The 24,286-nt window shown below is 26.9% G+C and overlaps 1 protein-coding gene across 1 annotated transcript; it reads left to right on the top strand.

The window, feature by feature from the left end:
* The first annotated feature begins 17,162 nt into the window (after positions 1–17,162).
* On the top strand, positions 17,163–21,250 carry LOC114181157 (transcription factor bHLH68-like). Its single transcript, XM_028067517.1, has 9 exons — positions 17,163–17,567; positions 17,705–17,999; positions 18,416–18,493; positions 18,752–18,817; positions 19,313–19,378; positions 19,658–19,714; positions 20,145–20,189; positions 20,399–20,446; positions 20,717–21,250. The coding sequence occupies exons 1-9, from the start codon at positions 17,347–17,349 to the stop codon at positions 20,849–20,851; spliced, it is 1,011 nt and encodes a 336-aa protein (XP_027923318.1). The 5' UTR covers positions 17,163–17,346; the 3' UTR covers positions 20,852–21,250.
* The last annotated feature ends 3,036 nt before the right edge of the window (positions 21,251–24,286 follow it).

Genomic DNA, 24,286 nt, shown 5'->3' on the forward strand with positions numbered 1-24,286 from the left:
TATAAATGTTTACACAAACACGAAGCCTAATTTATATAAAGAATTGAAATGAATAAAAAATATAATTTTTTTAGTTATTGATAATATGTAATTATCTCATTTTAAGATTTGATTCAATAATCAAACATTTCTTTACTTTTTATTTTTACCACTTTAATTAGTTTTGTGAAACACTAATACAACCTAATTTCTTTTAGTATTTTAACTAAATTTACAACTTTCAATTATCTTTTCACCTAATTTTACCACATATAATGAAAACTATCACTAATTCTCAAGTTGAGGTTGGTAATTATTGGTGTTTATTTTTCTACTAAATAATGCTGAATTTGATCAAAAGAATAGTTCATAATTTCCCACTGTTTAGTTATAGTTTGATAGGCACTTTCTTCAAAAGTTTTATACGAACCTTAATAAAATTAAATTTAACTTATCAGCCTGAAAATATGTTTATCTTTATTTAAGAAAAGCGATAATAAAATTAGTGTCTTTCCTAATGAGAGTTTTACCTAACATACCCACGATATTTCAATAAAAACTTACATCGTATTCTCCCCATTAACACTACATAACAAGAGTGGAGTCAGATTTATAATAATATCATTTTCAATTCAAAAATATAAGTTTATAAGTATTTGTTTTCATATGATAGTTTAATATTTTTATTTTTTATATCTAACATGAAATTTAGACTCATACTTCTTTTTAACATTAAAAAAATATGTTAAAGTCATTAAATAAATAAATAATTTTCCAACTTTTACCAACACTAACCAGCAAAAATCAACATTAAATGATTATTAGCATTGTTTTTGCGTCGCACGATCTAAAGTCATGACGCTAATTTTTTAGTATCGACATTTAAGACTAACTCTAACAAGCATCAATTTAATCGACGTTAAATGTTAAGTCATCACAAATGTTTAAATTGATCTTTTTTTATTAAAGTATTTTAGTGTTGCTCAAGCCGCGCTAGTATAATTTTCATTTTAAGTTGATACTAATATCAGGAAATTAAAAAAAAAAGTTTCATATAGTACGTACGTCCATTTTTAACAAATGTAAATGAAAAAATAGAAAAAAAAGTGTAATGGATGAAAGAGATGAATGTGTATAAGAGAGATAAATGTGAATGAAAAAATGTGTATAGAGGAAGGAGATGATGACAAGAATGTGGATGAAGATAAGAGGAGAATAATATGGATGGAAAATGAGAAAAATAATGTAGATGAATATGTGTGGACGAAAGATATGAGTGTAGATGAAATATGAGTGTAAGAAAATTTATGAATATGAGCAAAAGAAAATGAGTATAATGAGATTTATATAGGAAGTAAGACAAGAAGATTATAAGTAAAGAGATTTGTTATCTTTAAATATGAATCGTTAGACTAAAATTAACTAAGATTTATATTCAATATGAAAAACACACACAAATTCAAAATATATAACTTAACATTATCTTGGTCGATCCTAACTTAAATAAATATAAATATTAAAAATAAATTAAGTTAATATCTTTGAGCTCACATTAACCTTTCTTTCATCTCTTTTATCATGACGTTTATTAAAATAATATTAACTTTATTTATTTTAAATTATTTATATTTACTATCCGCTTAACCCGTACTAACTAAAATAAATAAATAAAAATTAACGTTCACATCTTTCTTTCAATATTTATTTTAGTTTCTTTTTTATAATTAGATTCGCTTAATCAATGTTAATTTAAATAAATATAAACATTAAAAATAATAAAGTCAGTATTTATTAAATTAATGTTAATTTTATTTATTTTTAACATTTATTGTAGTTAACTTTGCTAAGCCAATACTAATACAAAATATTTGTTTAATTTAAAAAATGTAAATTCAATTTTATCTTTTTTAATATTTTCTTTTTTAAATTAATCATTTTGTGTCATACTAGAGTTGATTAAGCTTATGGTAATAGTATCGCAATTTCGCCGACACCAATAATTAAAAATTAACATGATGATGTATGTTTTTCTCCAAGCATCGAAAAAAAAAGAGCGTATTATAGTAAATAAATGAAACATGATGTAGGAAAACACAGATCATAGAATCTATTTTGCTTGCATTATTATTGAAATGAAGAATTTTCCAGTTATATATATGTTTTCAAATCGTGTTTCTGATTAAAATTTATAACAATAATTTTGTTAAACATGGTACCTGTAAATAAAACTGAATTGATCATAAAGATGGTAAATAATAATGTTCTAAATGTGGTGTGAAAAATGAGATAAGAATGACATAATAATGACGTATGATTATAAAAATAAAATTTTATTTTTAAGAGTAAAAAAATGAAAGAAGTATGTGAAATAATTAGAAAGTGGGTCCATTGTTGATTTTAGGGGAGAGGGGTCGGTGAGGGTTTTTTGCTTTATAGAAAGTGAGGGAAAGTGGGGCATGGTGGGCCCCACTACTCTAGTAATAGGAGAAGAGAAAGACCAAAAATTTGAATGAAATCAATGTCAGAAATCAAAAGCTCAAATGGAAAAAAAGAGTTCTGTTTGTATACAACTCTTTTAAGGACAATAGTCCCAATTTAGGGACCACAAACCCTCCCATAGTTTCTCATAATCACTTCTTTTCACTCTCATACACTCACACCCCTATATTCTTCAATTATTTTTTAAGGGTTAAATATATTTTTATCTCTTAATTTTTAATAAATTTTAGAATTAGTCTATTTTAAAATTTTGGATCAATTTAGTTCTTTTAATCAAATTTTGTTAAGTTTATTTGATGTTTCGTACGTATTTCAAGATCGTATTTGAGTTATTTGTACTATTTGATACATTTTTGCTTTAATATTAAGTCAAATACTATTATGAAATGCATTTGAAATGTCAAATAAACTTAATAAAATTTGATTAAAATGACTAAATTCATGTATTTCAAAAGATGAAGAATTAAATTGGTCTAATATTTTGAAATGGACTAATTCCAAAATTCACTGAAAGTTAAGGGACAAAAAGCATACTTAACCTTTATTAATAACGGATTTGATAGCAAGTGATATGATAAATCTAACAAACAACAAATTTCTCAACAATGAATGACACAATAGGCAAAATAAATAACAAATTTCACTATGACAGTCTTTAACTCATAATTCTAATACCATAAATAAACTTTAAGTCTAATTCAATTTCACAAAATTGACTTGTAAAATAAAATTTACATTCCCTTATATATTGGAAACTCACTTTATCTATTATCAATGTGATTTTCGATGCTTATAAAATTAATCTCCAAAAGTAATTAAATTTAATTTTTTTAATGAGATTTCTGTGTATATTAACTTGTTACTGTCAATGACAGATATTGGGTTCAGAAAAAAAAGTGAGATTGTGAGTGAAGAATTAAAGTGTGTCTCTTGATTGATGAACATATATTTGAGTGAGATGAATGAGAAGAGAATAAAGAGAGCTTTTAAGTGTGAGGGTGTTGGATTTTGTTGAGTAGTGTTATATATATATATATATATATATATATATATATATATATATATATATATATATATATAAGGGAAAAAATTATTGTATGTGGTGAGTATCAATAGTATTTGTTGTTAGGTGAGAGTGCTTTTGTTTCAGCTCCTCATGAAAAGAAAAAGAGAGAAAAATAGAAAAAGAATACTTCATTCAAACCAAAAATAGTCAATATGATGTTCTTATAATTTTTCATTCTTTTAATCCATTTTAGTATATACTTTTTTTTTACTTTATGTGTTTGTATTTCAATCTTTATTATCCTGTTCTAACATTTTAGAAAAAAGAAATTTATATCCTGTATTGGATTGTAATTTTATCTATGTCTCGTGTTAACTTGGGGATTTCACTATTTAATATGTTTTTGAAAATAAAAATTAAATAAAGTTACACATAAGTAAAAAATAAAAGATTAAAATTAGGCGAAAAGAATTTTATACGCCAAATTACAGGTAATTAGAAAAGTAAAGAACTAAACTTGTAAAAAAAATAAATTTTATTATTGAATGTCTCAGGTCGACTAAAACTAAAATAAAGTAATTTCATAATATATAAATAAGGTGTAAATCTCATTTTAGTAAATTTGATAAGATTAAATTAGACTTAAAAGTTTATCATTTTAGTTTTGTCAAATATAGATAAACATTATAACTAAACCTAGACATTAAATTACTAAATTTTGATTTTCAATTAAAAATATAGAAAGGGAGACAAGATAAAGGGAAATATCTGAGTGATTTATAAACAAAACCTAGAAATCGTTTTCAGTGGGAAATTTGATTGTCACGTCTCTAATATTTTTCTTCATATATAATTCCCACATTCTTCACATATGATATCATCACATTTTGTAGAATATAATATTTTTTAATTTTGTCTCATTATATATATAATTTGGAAACCAATTCTACTTTTTCCCTTTTTTTTTATTACAAACCCAGAGGCCGGAAAGTTTGTATAATTTAAAATGTGATTAAAATAATTGAAAGTGGCTCATTTTCTCACTTTCTAGCCTCACATCAAACTTTTTGATATTCAAATATTTTATTTCTTTCCATTAAAGAATGTTAAGTGAAATTGTTTATTAAGTCGTTACATCACTTTGTGAATTCATTTCTTCACATGATCCTTCTTTGAAATTTCATATCCAATTATTCCACATTACTTATTCAAGTGAATGGACAAATATTTGTATAAATATATGAGATTTATGTATAAATAGAAAGAAATCCTGCTAAGAGTAATGTACAATAAAGCTAGTGAATCATTATTGTTTTTTTTTTTATTTTAAAATAAAAATTGTTTAGTAATATTAAAAATTGATATGACTTATTTTATTCTAATTTAATTTTTTGTTAACTTTAGGGTAAAATAAAATACGTAGTGTTTATTTTCGTTTTTATAATCACTAAAAAGTGTCTTTATACCAAGTGGTCAATTTAAATATTACTTTATAAAATAAAAAATTATTGATTACTAAAATAATCATTATTATAAATAAAAAAATTATAATTAGTTACTTATTAGTTAGAGACTAATTTAGAAATCATTTCTTTAATGACATAAACTATGGTAGCTAATATTTTGATGACTAATTTATTTTGGTAACTATATTTTAAAAACCAATTTAGAAACTAATTATAACTTTTATTGATAATAGTGATTATTTTAGTAATCAATAATTTATTCTCTTTTTTTCAAATTAGTATCTAAATTAGTTATTACAGTGATTATCAACATTTGGTCACTAAAATTGGTTGTTAATGAAATATTTTCTTATAGTGTATAATAACCAAAATTTATGAAGTTTTTGAAGTTTTAATACAAAAATAACAATTCTACTTAAATTTTAGTCATATTTTTTAATTAGATCGTTAAACAATTGATAAATAATGTTAACGTTTATAAAAATGTAAATCTCATCTAATAATATAAAATTACTAAATAAAATGTTAAATATTGATAAGACGAATATATATATATATATATATATATATATAATACGATTATAGATATCTAAAATAATTTTCAAACAACTAAACTTCTATATATACAATTAGGGAAAACCTAAGCACTACTCCACATTCTCATTACTCTCCACTAGAGAATCTATCACCACCTGTATCCTCCTCTACTCACACAATTAAGTAATCATCGCAAAAAAGATGAACAAAACGAAGGTCAGATAAAACATACAATAGGGTAAGCTAGTATACAAAAGAAATATTCGTATATAATTAAAAATCATGCCAAAAACTCATAAAACATGGTATAAAACATATATTTATGTATATAATCACACAAGTAGTTAACACTAAACTCAATCATCTGAATACATGCACTTGACATATTAATGGTGTGCACTTGTGGTAATGGTTCCCAAACTCTGCTACAGAACTTGGCCTCAAGGAGTTATCAACCAATCACACACATGATAAATTGCTACTAGGACCAAAAAAATCTAATGACTAGGACCTCATGCAACTTTTACCGCATAACTTATTCCATTCTACTTGAGTGTGAATAGTTATTAGAGTATAAGATACATCTATATTGAATCCATATGTCAATGCATACACTACAATTATCACCACACATAACTTCTTTTTGAATTCCTTTAATACCATCATACATGCTCACCAAAGTATATTCACTTCAATCAATAATAATGAAAACCATAAAATAAACTTCACATCAATCACAAAACATTAAAAAATAACCAAACAGGAAAAACATGTAAAACATGACATTTGACGTTCAACACCATTTACCTCACAAAAATTGATACTTAATACTAAAATTTTAGCGTTCAACTCTCTGAGACCAAACTACTTCCATACCTCCAGTAAATACTGACGCTCAACGCTACCTAGATCCTGACAACCTTTAAAAGATACTTCTAAAAATAAAAGAAAAATATTTTAAATTGTTCTTTATCTTAAATATTAAATATGTTATGTATGAGTATTAAATCGACCTTTAATTATGTGAGACTGAAGTGGAGATCTATCATCTTGATGATGATAAGTCACTGCTCTTAATATCTGAGAGTATATATTATTTAGAGAAAGTAAATTATGAAAATTGTTTTGAATGAAATTGTATGCTAGCAAATTGGTACACTTTGGGAATGATTGGCACATAAAATAAAACAAAAACCATATCTGGATAAGACTGATTGAAGCCTTGAAATGCGTGCACGCATAGCCAACAACAACGATAATAATAATAAGTTTGTCAAAAGTTCATGTTCATGTTGCCAAAGTCTCATTTTCCTAAACCACCTGTGACAATTTTTCTTTTCGATTTTTGGTCTTCTGATAGAGATATCAACTCTTATTATTATGTTATGGCCTTTCATTCTTTATTATATATTTTTTTTCTCTTTCATCTCTTATCTTTCTTCCTATCATTTCAATTCCACAAAAATAAAAGTAGACGTTGATATTTCCCCTCCCATGAAATCAATTCCTAAATATACATTTTACGTCATAAAGCATAATCATTTATGTTGTTTTAAGCCTTTTCACTCCATCCAAATTTTAGGATGATGTCATTTGATTTCATCTTAACTTTATTACTAAATCATCCTTCCTTTGCGTAACCTTTGAAAATCAATCAATCCAACATTCATCATAAAGTGCATTCCTATTTTAATTATAAAATGCAATTTCCTTATGTTATTTCTCCAAATATTTTACGTCACATAAAATTTGAAAAATAATAATTGGAACAATGTTAAACGAATTAATGTAAGTATTTTGTGTGATTTTTTTTTTCTTTAAGAAAGATGTAGGTTAATTAATGCACGAATGAATTGTGAACGAGTTCATATAAGATTTAGGACATTACTTATACTTTTATTTAGTGTGAGACTTCTAATTCTCACATCTCATACTACTAAATAGTGGAAAAATTTGCTTATGATAGAGGCGAGCTACGACTCTCCAAGAGTTTTTCAATTTTATTTTTTATATATTTTTTAAAATTATATTTATATATTAATATTATATATATATATATATATATATATATATATAAAATAAAGATAAAATAAAATTTAACTTAAAGGACATTGATTGATAAAGAAATTTTGATTTTGATTTTAAATTTGTTTTCACTATCAGTCATCAAGAGAGTGCGAAAATAAAAACAAAGATAAAGAGATAGATTAAAAAAGGAAAATCAGAAAATAGAGAAATTAAAGAAGACATTCTTATAGTATCCTATTATGATGATTCTTTCAGAATAAGTTTTCCCCAAAATAGTACGAATCTTAATTATAATTTTAGGGATTCTTTTATGAAATTGACATGAACTAGTTATATTTTCTCCAAATTAGTATATCCCTAAATTATAAAATTTAGAAATTTTGTGTTTCCACTGCTTATGATACAATTTGTAAAATTTTATGAATGTATCCCGAGTTATATTAGTGCACATAATGAATTAGTTGAATGACCTTAAATTAAAATAGAAATTAAAATACTCATGTGTGAATTTAATGAATTAGAAAGATTTAAAATCAAAAAATGTAAATCACAGAATAAAAATAGTTTAAATAGAGAAAAAAAAGTTTTTTTTTAATTAAAAAATAATTTATATATAAAAAATCTAATTTGAATTTTGTTCAAATTCTACCACCAACTCTAACGAACTACTTTCAATCCAAAATTTTAATATAACAAGTTTATAATTTTTTCTACTTATATTATTTATTTTATTCATTTTTATTCGAGGTTAAACTCTACTTACTTTGAATTTTTTAAAATATATAAAAGAATCATTATAAATGAAAGCGACATCGATGTTTGGAACCTTAAGCCCTTCCACTAGGTCAAGCCTAATAATGCAAAGAGTTTATACTAAATAAGAAACTTTAAAGAATTTTAAACAACCATAGTTAGGTTTTTTTTTTTTTTATATTAGAAACAATAACAATATTAAAATTATGATGTACGTATAAATTTTACAAAATTTAAAATAAACATGATTACGCAGGTTTTCAAAATAACACATTTTTTATAACCTTTTTTTTTTCTATAATCATTGTATCGAACATTAAATGATATGAGATTTTTTTTTCTCTCGTTTCGAGATAATTTATTTACTTTCATAACATCATTATCATTTTCTAGTTTTGTATTAGGTATTAGAGTTATCTCATGGAGAGTGATGATTCCATAACAAAAACATATAAGATGTGAAAGTGATATGTTTGAATTGAAGTTGCCGAATATTAGCAAACATCACAGTGTCATACTAATTTTGTAACTGTTAGAAACACGTCTTCATCAAAATTCTAAAATCATATACAAAACCTTACCATAGTGCTAATTATTAAAACGACAAGTTATTTGTTATCCCAAGCCATTACTCCAGTTTTTTTTTTCAAAAGCAATATATATAATAATATTAAATTTAAAATACTTTTTTGTCCCAATTTTCGTCAAGTTTTGTCAACTAAGTTTTAATTTTGTTTGTGTTCAATTGAATTATTTTTTGCTAACACCGTTTAAATCATTAACGGTCATAAATAGTGACCGCCACATGTCACTTTGTGATTTTTTTAATTTTTTTAAAATTTTTTTAAATGTCCACGTGTCAACCTAGAAACATGTCACGTGTCAAAGTCAATGTTCTATATTCAATTTGGTTCCTATATTTGTTATTTATGTTCAATTTAGTCCTAAATAAAAAATAAAAAATAAAAAATAAAATAAATAAAATAAAAAACCACGAAGTGACACGTGATAGTCAGTGTTCATGATCGTTAATGATTTAGATGGTGTTAAAAAAAATGATCAAATTGAATAAAATTGACAAAAATTAGGACTTATTTAAACATAAAAACAAAATTAGAACTTATTTAACAAAATTTGGCGAAAATTGGGAAAAAAAATATACCCTATGACTAATTATAGAGTGTCTCAAAAATTAGTAAATTATTTAATATTTTTTTACATCGGAAGTGGGAGGAAAAGAGATATGTTGTTTTTGACTAAAATGTGAGAAAGTGTGGCCATAGGTAACATATATACACTCTTATTTTGAATCCATCTACTGCTATATATCCAGAAGTTAGCAGAAAAGATAAAGAAAGATTGATTGCTTCATGTCTCATAAAAAATAATAATGACTTATCCTCCTTGTCACAGTCAATTAAATACGTGTAAATTAGAAAACAAACATGCGTGCAAAAAACTGAATCCAAAGTAAAGAAAAGCTTAACTTTTTAAACTGGTCAACTTTTAATCATCAATGCAACTGGCGTAGGAACTTTGTTTGGAAATAAAAAGAAAAAGTGTGCATGCACACAAAGGCATATATGGATAAAGGAAACAACATTATGCACTTTCATAACTGTTAATCAAGTTTCAGATAATGATTTGCAAACTAATTTAATCAAGTTTATATAATCTTCATACATTAATTTGTTAAGAATTTAAGTCTGAGTCTAAATTTCATATTGATTAGAATCGAGAAAAGTAGAGCACAATATAAGAATAAAGATTCATAAATTTATTGTCTTAAGATTTTGAATTGATAGTGGTGTCAATATCTTATGTAGTTGAGCTCAGATCTCATTGATGTTTGTTCTCTCCAATAAAACTCTCTCTATAAACCTAACATAATTAACCTTGATTAATTAACTTTAGCTATAGAACACCACAATGAGTAAGAGGTTCTAAAAATTGAGCCATAAAAAGTTAAAGTTGGTGGATATGGATGAGTAGTGGATCTCATATTAGGAAATCACAAGAAAAATGAAGTGAAAAGCATGAACATAGGTGTGCTTTTTTGTTTTTGTTTTCTTACCTAAGAAGATAAGCAAGTTGAATACCATTCATAGCTTTTGTTTTTGGTGCTCCCTTGAGAAAGGAGAGGAATGATGGTAGGGTTGTCCTTTAAATTATGAAAGGTATGTGTAGCTTTTGTGGCATAAAAAGCCAAGTTTGTTTATTAGTTGGTAAATAACCCTTCTTGGGATCATCATCAAGGGAAATAATAATGACATTGTTTTTAACTTCATTCTAATCCATCTCATAAGAGGAATCCAATGAGGAAGTGTTTTATTTTTTTATTTATGTGAATTTTGGGGAAAATGAAATAGGGTATTATCTTATACTTGAAATGAAATAGGTTGGATTGAAAACTTTAGAACATTTTAATTTTGAAATGATGTGTTTTTTACACTACAGGAAATCTTTAATCAAGAATAATTATTTATTATAATGATTAATTTGAATATCAATTTATAAATCAAAGATTATTAGTATTTAAAATAATTTCTAATATGAATAAAAAATTATAGTTGTTTTGTGAATTAGACTCTACTAAATTGGTATCTAACATTAGTTATAAAATATTTTGTTTTGGATAATTTATTTTTTCTTGAATATTATGATTTTACGTAGAATTTGGTGTATGATAATGTTGATCTTATATTTAAGCATAATTTTAGTATTTATTAATTTAAACTAGTACTAGATTTTGATCTTTTGCCAATCTTGTGCAGCTTCTTGAAAGTAATTGCAATCAAAGGATAGAACGCATAGAAACTCAACTAATTTAAAAATAAAAACATATATAACATCGATTATTTATGAATTCTTTCATTAACAATGTTACATGATACGATATATCTTTTCAAATCTATTATGACTAAACCTATTAATGTAAAAAATGTTGAATTTATTATGATGTTAATATTTACCTTTGATAAAAATCGATAATATTATTAGAAAATAATCAATGTGAAAAGGTAAAGTAGTATATTAAGATGATATTTTTTTTGGATGCATTCATTATTTAAGAGAAATATGAAATAAGTATTAGAGGGTGATTGCCTTGTTTTTTTTTTGAATGATTGAAATGATAGAGAAGGAGGATTAGCAAGATTCGTAATAATTGTCATTCATCTGGAGTCTGAGTGAAATTGGAGGATAACAAATGCTAAATGACTAATTTATTATCTTCATATTTATTTTTTTCCATACCACTCTCGTCATATTTACTTATTTTCTACATTCCATATTAAATTTATTTTCATACAAAATATATTGTATTATTCATTTTTTTAAAATAATTTTTATATAATTTCAATCATCGAATAAAATTTATAAAAAAATTCTAAATCATTTATTTATAATTTTATATAATCTATAACAATAAGGACATTTTAATAATCTAACTTTTTTATCTATTAATTTTTTTTTCAATAAGTCAATTCAGTCACAAACTTCATTCTTTCATCCACTCTAAAATTATTTTTAAATCCTTTAAAAGAAACAATATCAATTTCATTCTCTAATCTCTCCGATCTCTTCGTCTCTCTCTTCCTCTCCCTCAAATCATTTTTCTAAAAAGAACACAACTGAAATTGTTTGGTTCACAGAGAAATGTTTTAAGTTGTGCAGCTCAGAGAGAAAGTTTCTACAAAAATCAGATCATAAACACTTGTTAAGAAATCGATCTACTCGATCTACTCATACTTTGTAAGTGTAAATTAAAAATGAATGGCAAAAGAAGATTGAAAGAGAGGAATATATGACAAAGAAGGTGAGGACAAAGAAGGAATTGTTGTTGACGTTGTTTGTTTCTCTATAAGACATGGAAGAAAAAAATAAAATAAGAAAATATGGGTGCGTCTGCTACAAAAGACACACAGCTTCCGACAAAGATATGGGCATTAAAGTGTAGACAACACCATTCTCATTCTCACCTATTCTACTCTTCTACCCACCTTTTTTGACACTTCCTATATCTCAAAACTGAATATCAACATGAATGGAGAAAACCATAATTTTATAAATTGTTCCCCATAATCTCTGTCACGACACTCTAAATTAGCTCGAAATTTAAGGGTTTCTTTGTTTTTTTGCGACATCAAAATGCGGTACGAGGGAATGTTTGCCTCTGGAATTAATGTTCAACACGACAATAATATTATTGTATAATTCGTTTCTGATGCCAAAGGAATATTTTCACCATTGGTTTTTGTTCATTGTTCATTTCCTTTTTTTGTTGTATCTGATTAAGAATGTTCATCGAAACTATAAGTCACAAGCATGTGTAAAAATATTTTTATGTCGCTAGGATAGAATAGACTCTAATTTGACTTTAATATCAGGTTAGAAATAGGCTTTAAACCTAACTCAATCTCACAAAACTGACGTATAAAGTCAGGTTTGTACCTCACTCATATATTATAAATTAGTCTTTATCTCTAGTCCTAGTGAAACTTTTAACACTACCAAATATTCAACCATGACGAAGGAAAAATCTATATTCGTGACTTTCTTTTCTCTCTCACTTTTTTAATATTTTTTAATATCCAAATATGAATAACAAGTTTTTAATTCATTGATTTGATCTGTATTTAAAGTTTCCACAAACGTAGCTGAGACGTTACAATTAAATATACGACACAAAAATAACTATCACTATCAGATTTAAAACTATGTTCTTGGTCGTTCAAGGATGTCACTGTTAACTGGAATTAACAACTTCTGACCTAATTAATAAATAGTTGAATATTTTCAATCTGTTAATTAGGGCTACCTGACTTACACAAATAAAAAGATGTTAAACAATTATACAACCAATCCTTAATTTTTATCTAGAATAAACTATGTAACTACTTCTTAAATCGTATTTACTGCATAATGATTGTTAATTGTGTTTATATATTGAAAATATTATTCTTTTAAGATAGACAATTAAAAGGGATTAAATGTTTATTTTTCTATATTAATGATTATTTAATTACTATATTTTTTTTGTTCATTTTAGAAGATAATATCTAAATTAGAAATTTTAATTAAATTTATAAATATACGTTTATTTCTTAAAAATACGATGTTTTCTCTATTTTAGTTTGTAGGAAAACTACCTAAAAAAAATACTTCAAATATTTTCACTTTTAACAATTATTATTGTTATTGTTTTACTTAAGCGTACAAAATATATTAGAATTAAATAAAAATAAAGACATATTATCTTTATTTCATATTTATTGTCATTTACATTAAGACAAATAGATTAAACAACATTTAATAAATATACAATATTAATGACACTTTAAATTGATAAAAATATCAATAATTTAAAAAATAAAGAAAATTAAAATATAGTAGATATGAAAGGAATAGAATAACTAAAGAATTTTATTAAAATAAAAAATGAAATGTTACTATCGAATATAAAAACAACTTATAAAGTTATAATCATGTTTGGTGGATTTTCCTTTTGCTCATTTGGGTAAGAGATTCAATTGGGATACCCAAAAAGAATGTCTAAAAGTTTTAGGTCATAGTTTTAAATTCATGAAAACTGGCAACTATTTTCTTGGAGAAACAAACATAAGTGATGCCATGCCCTAGACATTGACCTCTTTGGTGTGTGTGATGCAAGTTCAAATTGTTCCTCCTCTATTTGATCGAGGAGAACAGATATTAATAAGATCTGATTCCAATCATATAAAAAATTGACATTATTCTCAACTTAAAACTTCAAGATAATGGGTTTACGAGTCTTTATTTTTATATAGTGTTCTAATTTCTTATTTCTAACCAATGTGAGACTTAGACTCACACTTAGATTCCTAACATATGTATTCATCGATTAAAACTCATCTTGATATCATAATATATTATCTTCATATTAATTTAACTTTTTTCGTAATATTAAATAGAATTATTTGTATGGTTTTAGTTCTCAAAAAATATAATTAATATGAAGAACTTTATACATGAAAAATAGTACAGAATTTTTTTTCTTCTAAATTTGTATCAACCTAACCAGTTAGAGTATTGAGAGAAATTGTTTTGTTGTTTTAGTCAGCATATCGACAAATCTTATACGCGTGTTTGAAGTTAGCTTACAATTAAGAGCATATTTCTCTTCAAAAACCAATTGGGTCATCGACAACATTACTAAAGTGGTGTTTCATTAGTCAATGATGGAATCGTTAACCAAGAGATTTTAATTGACTTATATATGGCTTTTCCAATGCATTGCAAGAATAATAAAGAGGCTATATAATATTGAGCTGAGTTGCTTTATAACATCTTTTGACAAAAAATAATTATTTCCTTAAAAAAATATTTCTTTGCACAACTTAATAATATCATCAAATTAATTTTAGAACTATAATTTTAATAGTTTCCAAAGTGTTGGGCACTCAAAATAATTTTTCTATCGGCAATAAAAAAATATATAAATGAAGCAATTGGGTAACCCATACAAAATCAAAGGGATGACTAAAAGATATAAATAATTTGATACAATTATGAAGTGATACGTATAAAAAATTCAAAAAATTCAAAAAAAATTCAAAATAAATATTAAAAAAATTTAAAAAAACCAGAAATTGACACGTGACATTGACTTTAACACCGTTTAGTCAAACTAACGGTGAGGACCAAATTGAGTCATTTTTAAGAAAATGAGAACCAAATTAAGACAACGAAAAACTTGAGGACCAAACTGAAATTTCATGACAAATAGAGGGACCAAAAGAGTAATTTAACCAAAAATAAATTATTTTTTAGTTTATACATTTTCTTATATTAAGGCATTTTAAGGTAATTGATCAATTTAATAAAATACAAATATTTATGAAGTAAGCAAACATATAAAACTCATGTGCTTCCCTTAAAATGTATAATAATATATGTATTATAAAAAAAATATAATATAAAAACAATAACATATTTTCAAAATATATATTTACATCATTAAAATAACTATATGCAAAATCTTCACTAACGTGCGTTACACATACTACTATCAAACGACAATGTGGAAAAATTAAAAAGAGAAAGATAATTACATATGTGAATGAGATTGATAGTTAGCTTCACACACACACAATATATAAAAGAATTCAGTTAAAAACATTAATAATAAAATACATTTAAAAAGACATCTCAAATTATTGAGAATTTAAAATATTTTGTATTCACATATATAGTTTAATATATATGCGAAAAACAAAATGCAATGTTCACTTTGTGTATACATACTGCTCATTCATATCACATTGAAAGAGCAGAAAACTATGATCATTACCTTTCTAAAATCATATTTAATATGCGAAAAATCGTGTAACGAAACATGGAAAACATTATAATTTTGTACTAAAAAAACTGAATAACTAAATTTTTAAGATAATTTTAATATAAATTAATATAGTTTTTTTCTTAATTAATTACTTGATTTCAACATACTTCTTAATTTATTTAAACAATATACTCGAACTCTTTAAGACATTGTTAAGAATAAAAGTATCTATAACTTAGCACTAAACTAACTTTCTGTTGATTAAATATAAAAGCAACAGTACAAATCTCTTAGTGTTTACACTCTAAAGCTTTTTTTATAATCCTAAAGTGGATGAGAATGTACAACACTGGACTGTTGACTGTTCTAAACTCTTTCGTTGACTCAATCGAATTGAATGCTTCATCACTAGAAGGTTGATTACGATTAAGGATCTATGTGTAAATGAAGTGCAAAAACAATTATTAAATGTTAGTATTATTTCATCAAGATGAATATATATATATATATATATATATATATATATATATATATATATATATATATATATAATATTATCCACAATCATGAGCGTAGGTTAAAATTAACGAACTATAAGAAATTTTAGTTACAGATACAAAACCGAGTAATTGAATTCAAAAAGCTGGTCAACAACACCTCATAGAGATATATCACTTTGTGAATGGCATGTAGAATAGTAGGAAAAAGAAAATTACAGCAAGCATACACTATAAAATATGAATAGCCTTAAATATGTTTTTTGTCTCTCAAGTTTCAGTGAAATTTGAAATTAGTCTATCTTCAAAATTTTTGATCAATTTAGTCCTTCATCTTTAAAAATACGTAAATTTAGTCTTTTTAACCAAATTTTGTTAAGTTCATATGATTTTTAAAATGTTAAATAAACTTAACAAAATTTGGTAAAAATGACTAAATTCACGCATTTCTAAAGATGAATGACTAAATTAGTATAAAATTTCGAAAAAAAATTAATTCTAAAATTCACTGAAACTTGAGAGACAAAAACCTATTTAACCCATATGAATATTATAGTTTGTAATTCATAATCACAATATGTAATTAGACCATTAAATCTTTAGTTCATGTCAAAATATGACACACACTAAATCGAATTATTTAATACTACTTAAAGAGTAATGATTTTCTAGTCAAGCACAAATAATAAGGTGAGTGTTTAGCTTGTAGAAGTCAAAATTTTGGCAAACTTTAGAGAGGTTCTTCTTTAAATTTCTCATTGTAGTTTTTTTTCTTTTAGGCCTTTCTAGTGCGCCACGTTGGTAGATATGATAGGGGAAAAATGTTCTCAAGAGTGATTTTTCTTGTTAATTATATATATGTAATACATATATTTTTTGGAATTTTATAATTATGGGAATTCCTACCACCTTTTTCTGTCCCACTTTAAGATAAAGCAAAAGCAAGCGGGGGAAATAGAAAAGCAAAGAAAGAAAAGAAATAACACGAAAGTGATGAGAAAGAAAAGAAAAGCAATAAAGAAAGTAAGCAACAAAGACAAAGGTTCTCAAAACTCCATAATTATTCAAATTAATTCCTTCAAACGGGTCGTGTGTGTAATTCCCCTACTTAATCACCCTTTCGAGGACCTCTCAAAAATTTTCTACAAAGAAAAGGGAAAGAGAAAGATCACACACAAAGAAAGAGAACACCACACACACACACACACACATCTTTCTTTTGCTAACAGCTGAAAAATTTTCTCAGAAGCAACAGAAGGCATGCATAGAAGTGTTGTTCAGAGCTCACCAGTGCAACAAATGATGGCTGGAAACCCTAACTGGTGGAACATCAATATCAACACCATGCCTCCACAACAACCTTCTCCTTTCTTCTCCTCTCCTTCAAACTTTCCCATCCCTTATGCTGCTCCTTCTTCTCTTCCCTTTCCTTCTTGGAACGAAAATCAAGACCTTCCTGAATCATGGAGCCAGTTACTCATGTATATTAATCAATTTCTCTTTCTTTTCTTCCTTCCTTCACACACACACAAAGTAAACTAATAACATGCTTGCATGGCGAAACTAACTTTGTTTGGTTAAGGAAGGATCAAAATCTAACTTTTTATCTCTGTTATAGGAGTGGAGTGGTGGATGAACAAGGAAAAGTTGGGATGGGACAGTTTCAGACGAAGAAGATGGAGAACTGGGAGGATCAAATGCTAGGTCAAGCTCAAAACGCTTCTCTGGTTGATGTTAAACAAGAAAATTCGGTTAACAGTTATGTATATGGCCATGGAAACGAAGAGCTTCAGTCATCAAAACCATCTTGGTCTCCGAAATCATCATGTGCCACAAGTTTCAGTAGCAACATGTTAGATTTCTCTAACAGTAACACAGATGCAAGACATCCTCCACCAGATCGATCTTCTGAGGTAACAAAACAAAGATATTATTAGATTTCATTCATACACAGTTCAGATTCCTTCACTGATTGATGAGAATCTACAACTACAATCTTCTTATTTCCTTTACCTTTTCCTTTCCTTCTTGGTCAATGAGATGAACAAAACCCACTTTTCATCCAACTTTACTAATTAAGACCCAGAAAAAAAGCTTTCTTGTAATATTTTTTCATACATAATCTAAAGGCAAGATCTTTCCCTATCTTTGTATAGATCAAAACCATGATTAATTAATCTTCTTTGAATTGACGCAGTACTACACCTACTTTACCAATGTTTTTACATCAATTAATGAAGTAAAAGATTCTCATTAATTTTGCTGCGTTGTGTTCGTTAAAATTTGAAGAAGAATCTAATCTAATAAGAAACCTCTTTGTTTCTCTAAGTGCAATAGCAGTGCAGGTGGTGGGGCACTGAAGAAAGCTAGGGTTCAACCCTCTGCTACAACACAGGCTACATTCAAGGTAAAATGCAAACTACCAGACAGAAACTTCCAACCCCAACTCTCTTTCAGACACACAAACACATGTGGGGTGTAACTGTTGTCTTTCTTTCTTGTCTAATTCTCAATCATGATTATTCTTTTTTCTCTTGCTTCATCGTCATTTTACCATCTCAGAACCAGAATCGAACACACCCATATGAAACAACAAAATATAACCAAATTTTTAGCATGTGCGCATGTACGACATATTTATATCTCTTCCTCTTCTCATTTTCAGGTTAGGAAGGAGAAGCTAGGTGACAGAATTACAGCTCTTCATCAACTCGTTTCCCCATTTGGGAAGGTAATAAAAACCTAACCTTTTCGAATCAAATTACACCATCACCATACTTTTTTTTTTAATTATTAAGTTGTCTAAAATTATTGTGATTTTTTTTTTTAACTCTGTAGCACACCCTTTTTAAAAATAAATTATCAGATAGTCCAAGACTGTAATGGTCCCCTCTGATCTATATTATGATAAAAAAATGAAAATGTCACTAAATTTTTTTTATTAAACTAAATGTATACATGAATTAAATTAATCAGAAATGTACGACCGGGTTAAAAATAGCATCAGCATTCTTCATATAGAAAGATCCAATAATAAAAGTTTACCCATATCCACATCTTTAAGAACACTTTTTGCAGTAATAATTTTTTTTCCTTTGCTTTTTGTACATGATATTTTAGAGAAGAAGAAGAAAAAAAGGTTGGTTCATAACGTAATATATATAATTTTGACTGGGAATAACGCTGGTGTGTGTGTGTATGGGTGTGGCATATTTCACTTTTGCAGACTGACACAGCCTCTGTCTTGTTAGAAGCTATTGGGTATATCAGATTCCTTCAGAGTCAAATTGAGGTGATGTTTCTTCTCCACTCTTTACTTTCCCAAACAACCACGAGCCTCTGATGCACGCTGCACGCTATTAAAGCTTCATTTCACATTACAGCATTGAAATTGATCCAATGCATTTTTTTTTTCACAGATAAAAAGAGACAACAAGTGCATGCACTATACTCTTATTAATATGATATACAAATTGTTATAAAAATTATAAGTTTTCATATTTGTATTATTCCAATGAAAAAAAAAATTGATCAGTAAAGTTCTAAACATGCTCACTTTTTCCCCCAACAGGCCCTTAGCTTACCATACTTGAGCGGTGGACCAGGGAGTGGGAGGCAGCAGAATTCTGTAAGAAATACCATAAACTCATCATTTCTGGTTTAAAAAACATGGCAGTAATTAAAAACAGTGGTTTTTCTCTAATTGTCTAAATAAAGATTATCATCCACTTCCTTGTCCCATGTTGTTTGTCTTTTATAATGATGAATGTATGTTAATTAATTACTCAAGTTATGATGACACCTTTGTTAAGATATGTTTTAATATTTTAAAGTGACGGATATTATTTTAAGATGAGAAAGAAATAGGAGCATATATAAAGCCATTTTTCACGTCCCAAAGCAAGAAGAATAATCACTTTCACTATCTTCTCTCTCTCTCTCTTTCTATATCTCTTCCCCTTTCTGCTTCCTTCTTCTCTTGCATGTGCACGAGTGTACTGATTAACGAGTAATTATGTGACACTTATTGAGTGATGATTGTAATTATTTAAATTTAGGTTCAAGGAGAGAAGAATTGTATATTCCCTGAAGACCCTGGTCAGGTATATATGCTTTTTCCATTGGATCAATTAACTATATATACATACACCTTAATCTTACATATTCATTTGTTTAAGTGTGTGAAAAAAAAAAAACATACAAGAGAAATGTAACCAGCTTTATCAGATATATAATATTGTTTACAACGTAAAAGTAAAGAGAAAACAAAGTGGCTTTGTTTTATCTCATGGTGTTTTACTTTCTGATGCAGCTGCTGAATAATGAGAACAGCTTGAAAAGGAAAGCAGCTGGAGAACCGGTAAATGTTCTTACTAAAATAGAATTTGGAATCTCCGTTGAATTTTTTTTTCTATTGATTATTTTGCTGTGTCTTCAAAATACATTAATAATCACTGATTTTGAAGTTTTAAAATATATTAAAAGAAAATTTTAATATTAATATCAACGTAATGTATTTTTAATACTCAGCAGAGGACAGTCCAGAAAATCCGGACACAAATAACACGATTACGTTGATGACATGTTTTAATTATTCTAAACACATTTGTGGTGTGCAATGGCTAATTAGGAAACTGAAGAAGAACAAAAGAAGGGGCTGAGGAGTAGAGGGTTGTGTCTGGTTCCAGTGTCATGCACACTGCAAGTTGGGAGTGACAATGGAGCAGACTATTGGGCACCTGCCCTCGGAGGGGGCTTTCGTTAGGACAAGTTTACAATTAGGGCAGCATATACATATATAAAAATATATGGTAGCATGCAAAGAGGTAAATTCATGGAAATGATATAACATCATGAGCAGTCAATCTGCTAAAAAAAAATCTAAGGCTGATTGCTCATGATGCTATACTTCATTCCTGAATAAAATGTGTGCTAGCTAGCTCTCACAATAGTATTTGCTAGCCCTTAATTATTAGAAGACTTCATAATTCATGGAAAATCAAGCTTAGTTTTCTTTATTTTCGTTAATTAGCTTAATTAAGATGGTGGCACGTACTAATGCTCTATGTTTCGATGTATATGCAATATTTGTATGATTAATCATTTGAATATGCTACTTTTTTAGCAGCATTAATTGAACTGATCCATGACCATTATTATTATATATCCTCACTTATATGTCAACAACTTAGTATATATTATGTGTGTTTGGATTATTACCAAAACTTCGGAAAGATAAAACGTTATAATAATATATGTGCCATGAAGATGTTGTAAGTAGTATTAATTGTCCATTTACATAGATCAAGTGGGTCGGGTTACAATCAAATCAATCGTGATATTACATTCTTAAGTAAAAAAAGTTATGTTCTGACTAATAGTTATAGTTTTTGACAAAGTGATAAGCGTTTGATTCTAACAATTGAATCGTTTGTTTTGTGTACAACATTGTTCATTATTTGAAAACATTGCAAGTCACTATTTAAAGTATACCGTACTCGTGCTTTTGAAACTCTTTTAAACAGTGATCAACACAAACTTTTGCTTGTTATTCTTGTCATTACGGGTTCCCCATCTTTCTGTTCCTCGTACGTGAATGAATGGTCTTAAAAGGTTTTCACGTATTCGCTTCAAACACACAAATACACATTCACATGCACTTGTCTATGGTGCTCCAATCCTAATAAAGATGAAAAAGTCCCTATAAAAAAAAGATTCAGTTACACTAATCTGAATGCACTTGCCTTTGCAAAGGGTAAAGTTTTGTATCATCACTAACCCTAGCTATACAATATGAGTGCGACACTACATCTATTATTGCATCATTGCAGCACTATAAATAGGGTATGTGATATTCAAGGCAAAGAAGAACCTAAGGCATAGTACATTTTTTAATAGCTATAACGCAATGATATAATTAAAAATACTATTTCAATAGTGATGTATGCCTAATTTTCGTATTGCTTGAACCATGATGAGACTCCGAAGAATAAAATCGCTCAACCAAAGTTAAAGAATTCACACGTAAAGAATTGACATCACTTTTAATCTAAAACTTTAAGTCAATTATTTTATGGGTCTTTATTCTTATATGGTATTCAATATTTTTATCTTTACTTAAATGTGAAACTTAGATTCACGTAATTGGATTCCCAACAATTATATAATAGATGGAAAGGAAGAAATCTAGGCTCAGTCTCTCAAAAGAGTGATAAAATATTTTGTTAAATCAACATCTAGTTTGTCAAAAAAATAATAATAAATATATGCTAATATATATATATATATATATATATATATATATATATATATATATATGAACTCTCACATGTAGATATACTATATATATGTATTGTGAGAGGCTACTACATAGATATGATGATCAGAATAATTGAAACTTAAAACCCTTTTGTAGCAAGCTGTGTATACACATATGAATGAGCTACCATGGATGTGACAAAACAACTACACGTGACTTGAAATTCTGTATTTATATACGAAATCAACGATATCAAATCTTGCACACAACAAAATCTCATAAGAGTCACCGACAACCAAGTAGCAAACCACCTAGTGTTATAAAACTTCTAGTGTTATAAAAAAAACATGTTGTTTTCCTTTCCCTTGAAAAACATACTCTGTTTCTATCCCATGCTCATGAATATGTTGATAGAAGCTTCAAAAAACATGGGACCCAAGATGGAAGAGAAATGTGCTAATTAGGTTTCATGATTTGTTTTAGGGTTTGTGAAGAAAGTGTGTGAAAAATATTGGAAAAATGATGGACGGCACCGGCATAGGGTTGACAAAGGAAAAGATGATGTTGGTGGTGAAGAATGAATTTAGAGGGAAATATGAAAAAGCACGCGAGAGCTTGTTGATTTCCATTGCCCAATTATTGTTTCTTTTGATCTTCTTCGATGTGACTTCTTTCTTGTTCCCCTTTGCATCTACCCTACATCTCATCGTTTTCTTTCAATTTTTAGCTCAAGTTTCACTTTCTCATAGGACCTAGCTATTCAATTTCAAATAATTCAAGTTTTACAATGTCTTCACTTCTTATAAATTAAAGGGTTAAATATGTTTTTGATCCTTCAAAGTTTCAATAAAATTTAGAATTAGTCTCTTTCCAAAATTTTTGACAAATTTAATCTTTCATCTCTAAAAATACGTGGATTTAGTCATTCTTACTAAATTTTGTTAAGTTTATCTGACGTTTCAAACGTATTTTATGATAATATTTGAATTTTTTACACCATTTGACATATTTTTGCTTTAATGTTAACTTAAATATTATCATAAAATATGTTTAAAATGTCAAATAAACTTAACAAAATTTAGTAAGAATGACTAAATCCACGCATTTCTAAATATAAAGGACTAAATTGGTATAAAGTTTCGAAAAAAGACTAATTTCAAAATTCACTAAAATTTGAGGGACAAAAACATATTTAACTCTAAATTAAAATTCTTTCACAACAATAAATCCTAAATAAATTTTAAAACAATTAAAAAGTTAATTTATAAATCTTTTTAAAATATTTTATTACTGAAATTTTTTGAAGTACATGAAATACATAACAAACTTTTTAGAATGCATATAATACCTTTCTGAAGGCATTTTTTTAAACACCCGTAAATAAAATATGTTTCAAAATGAACTTTTCATTTTCGAAACGAGTTCTTTTTCGTAATTTCTCTCCGTTTTTTTATACAGTATTCTCTCTCTTCTACTTCTTTTGCGGTAGTAGCAATAGTCGTGTAGTGCATAATAAAGAACGTTAGAGTTTTTACTTAATATTATGAGAGTTGAATTAGTAATTATGGAAGTATATAAAGAAATACCCATTAAAAGAACGCCCATATGGCACACTTTTTATGTTGCGTAGACTTCAGCCCAATTCAGGCCTATTTGTTTGGATCGTGTGCTTTCTTGGGCTTACGCTTGCCCCACCTTTTGTTAAATCCAAACCTGATTTATCAAGATTTTTTAAGCAAACAGGACAAAATTGAGTCCATCAGAATATTATATATCTATACAAAATATTACATATATATATATATATAAAATATTATAAATATAATTTTATGTTAATGAAACTATTTTCTTGTATTAAATAAAAACCTGTATTATTAATATTCCAATATTTCAACTTAATTCATGTTTATTTTTCTATCAAACTAATTTAAGCGTTAATTA

Source organism: Vigna unguiculata, chromosome 4, assembly GCF_004118075.2.
Source record: "Vigna unguiculata cultivar IT97K-499-35 chromosome 4, ASM411807v1, whole genome shotgun sequence".
NCBI classification, from domain to species: Eukaryota; Viridiplantae; Streptophyta; class Magnoliopsida; order Fabales; family Fabaceae; genus Vigna; species Vigna unguiculata.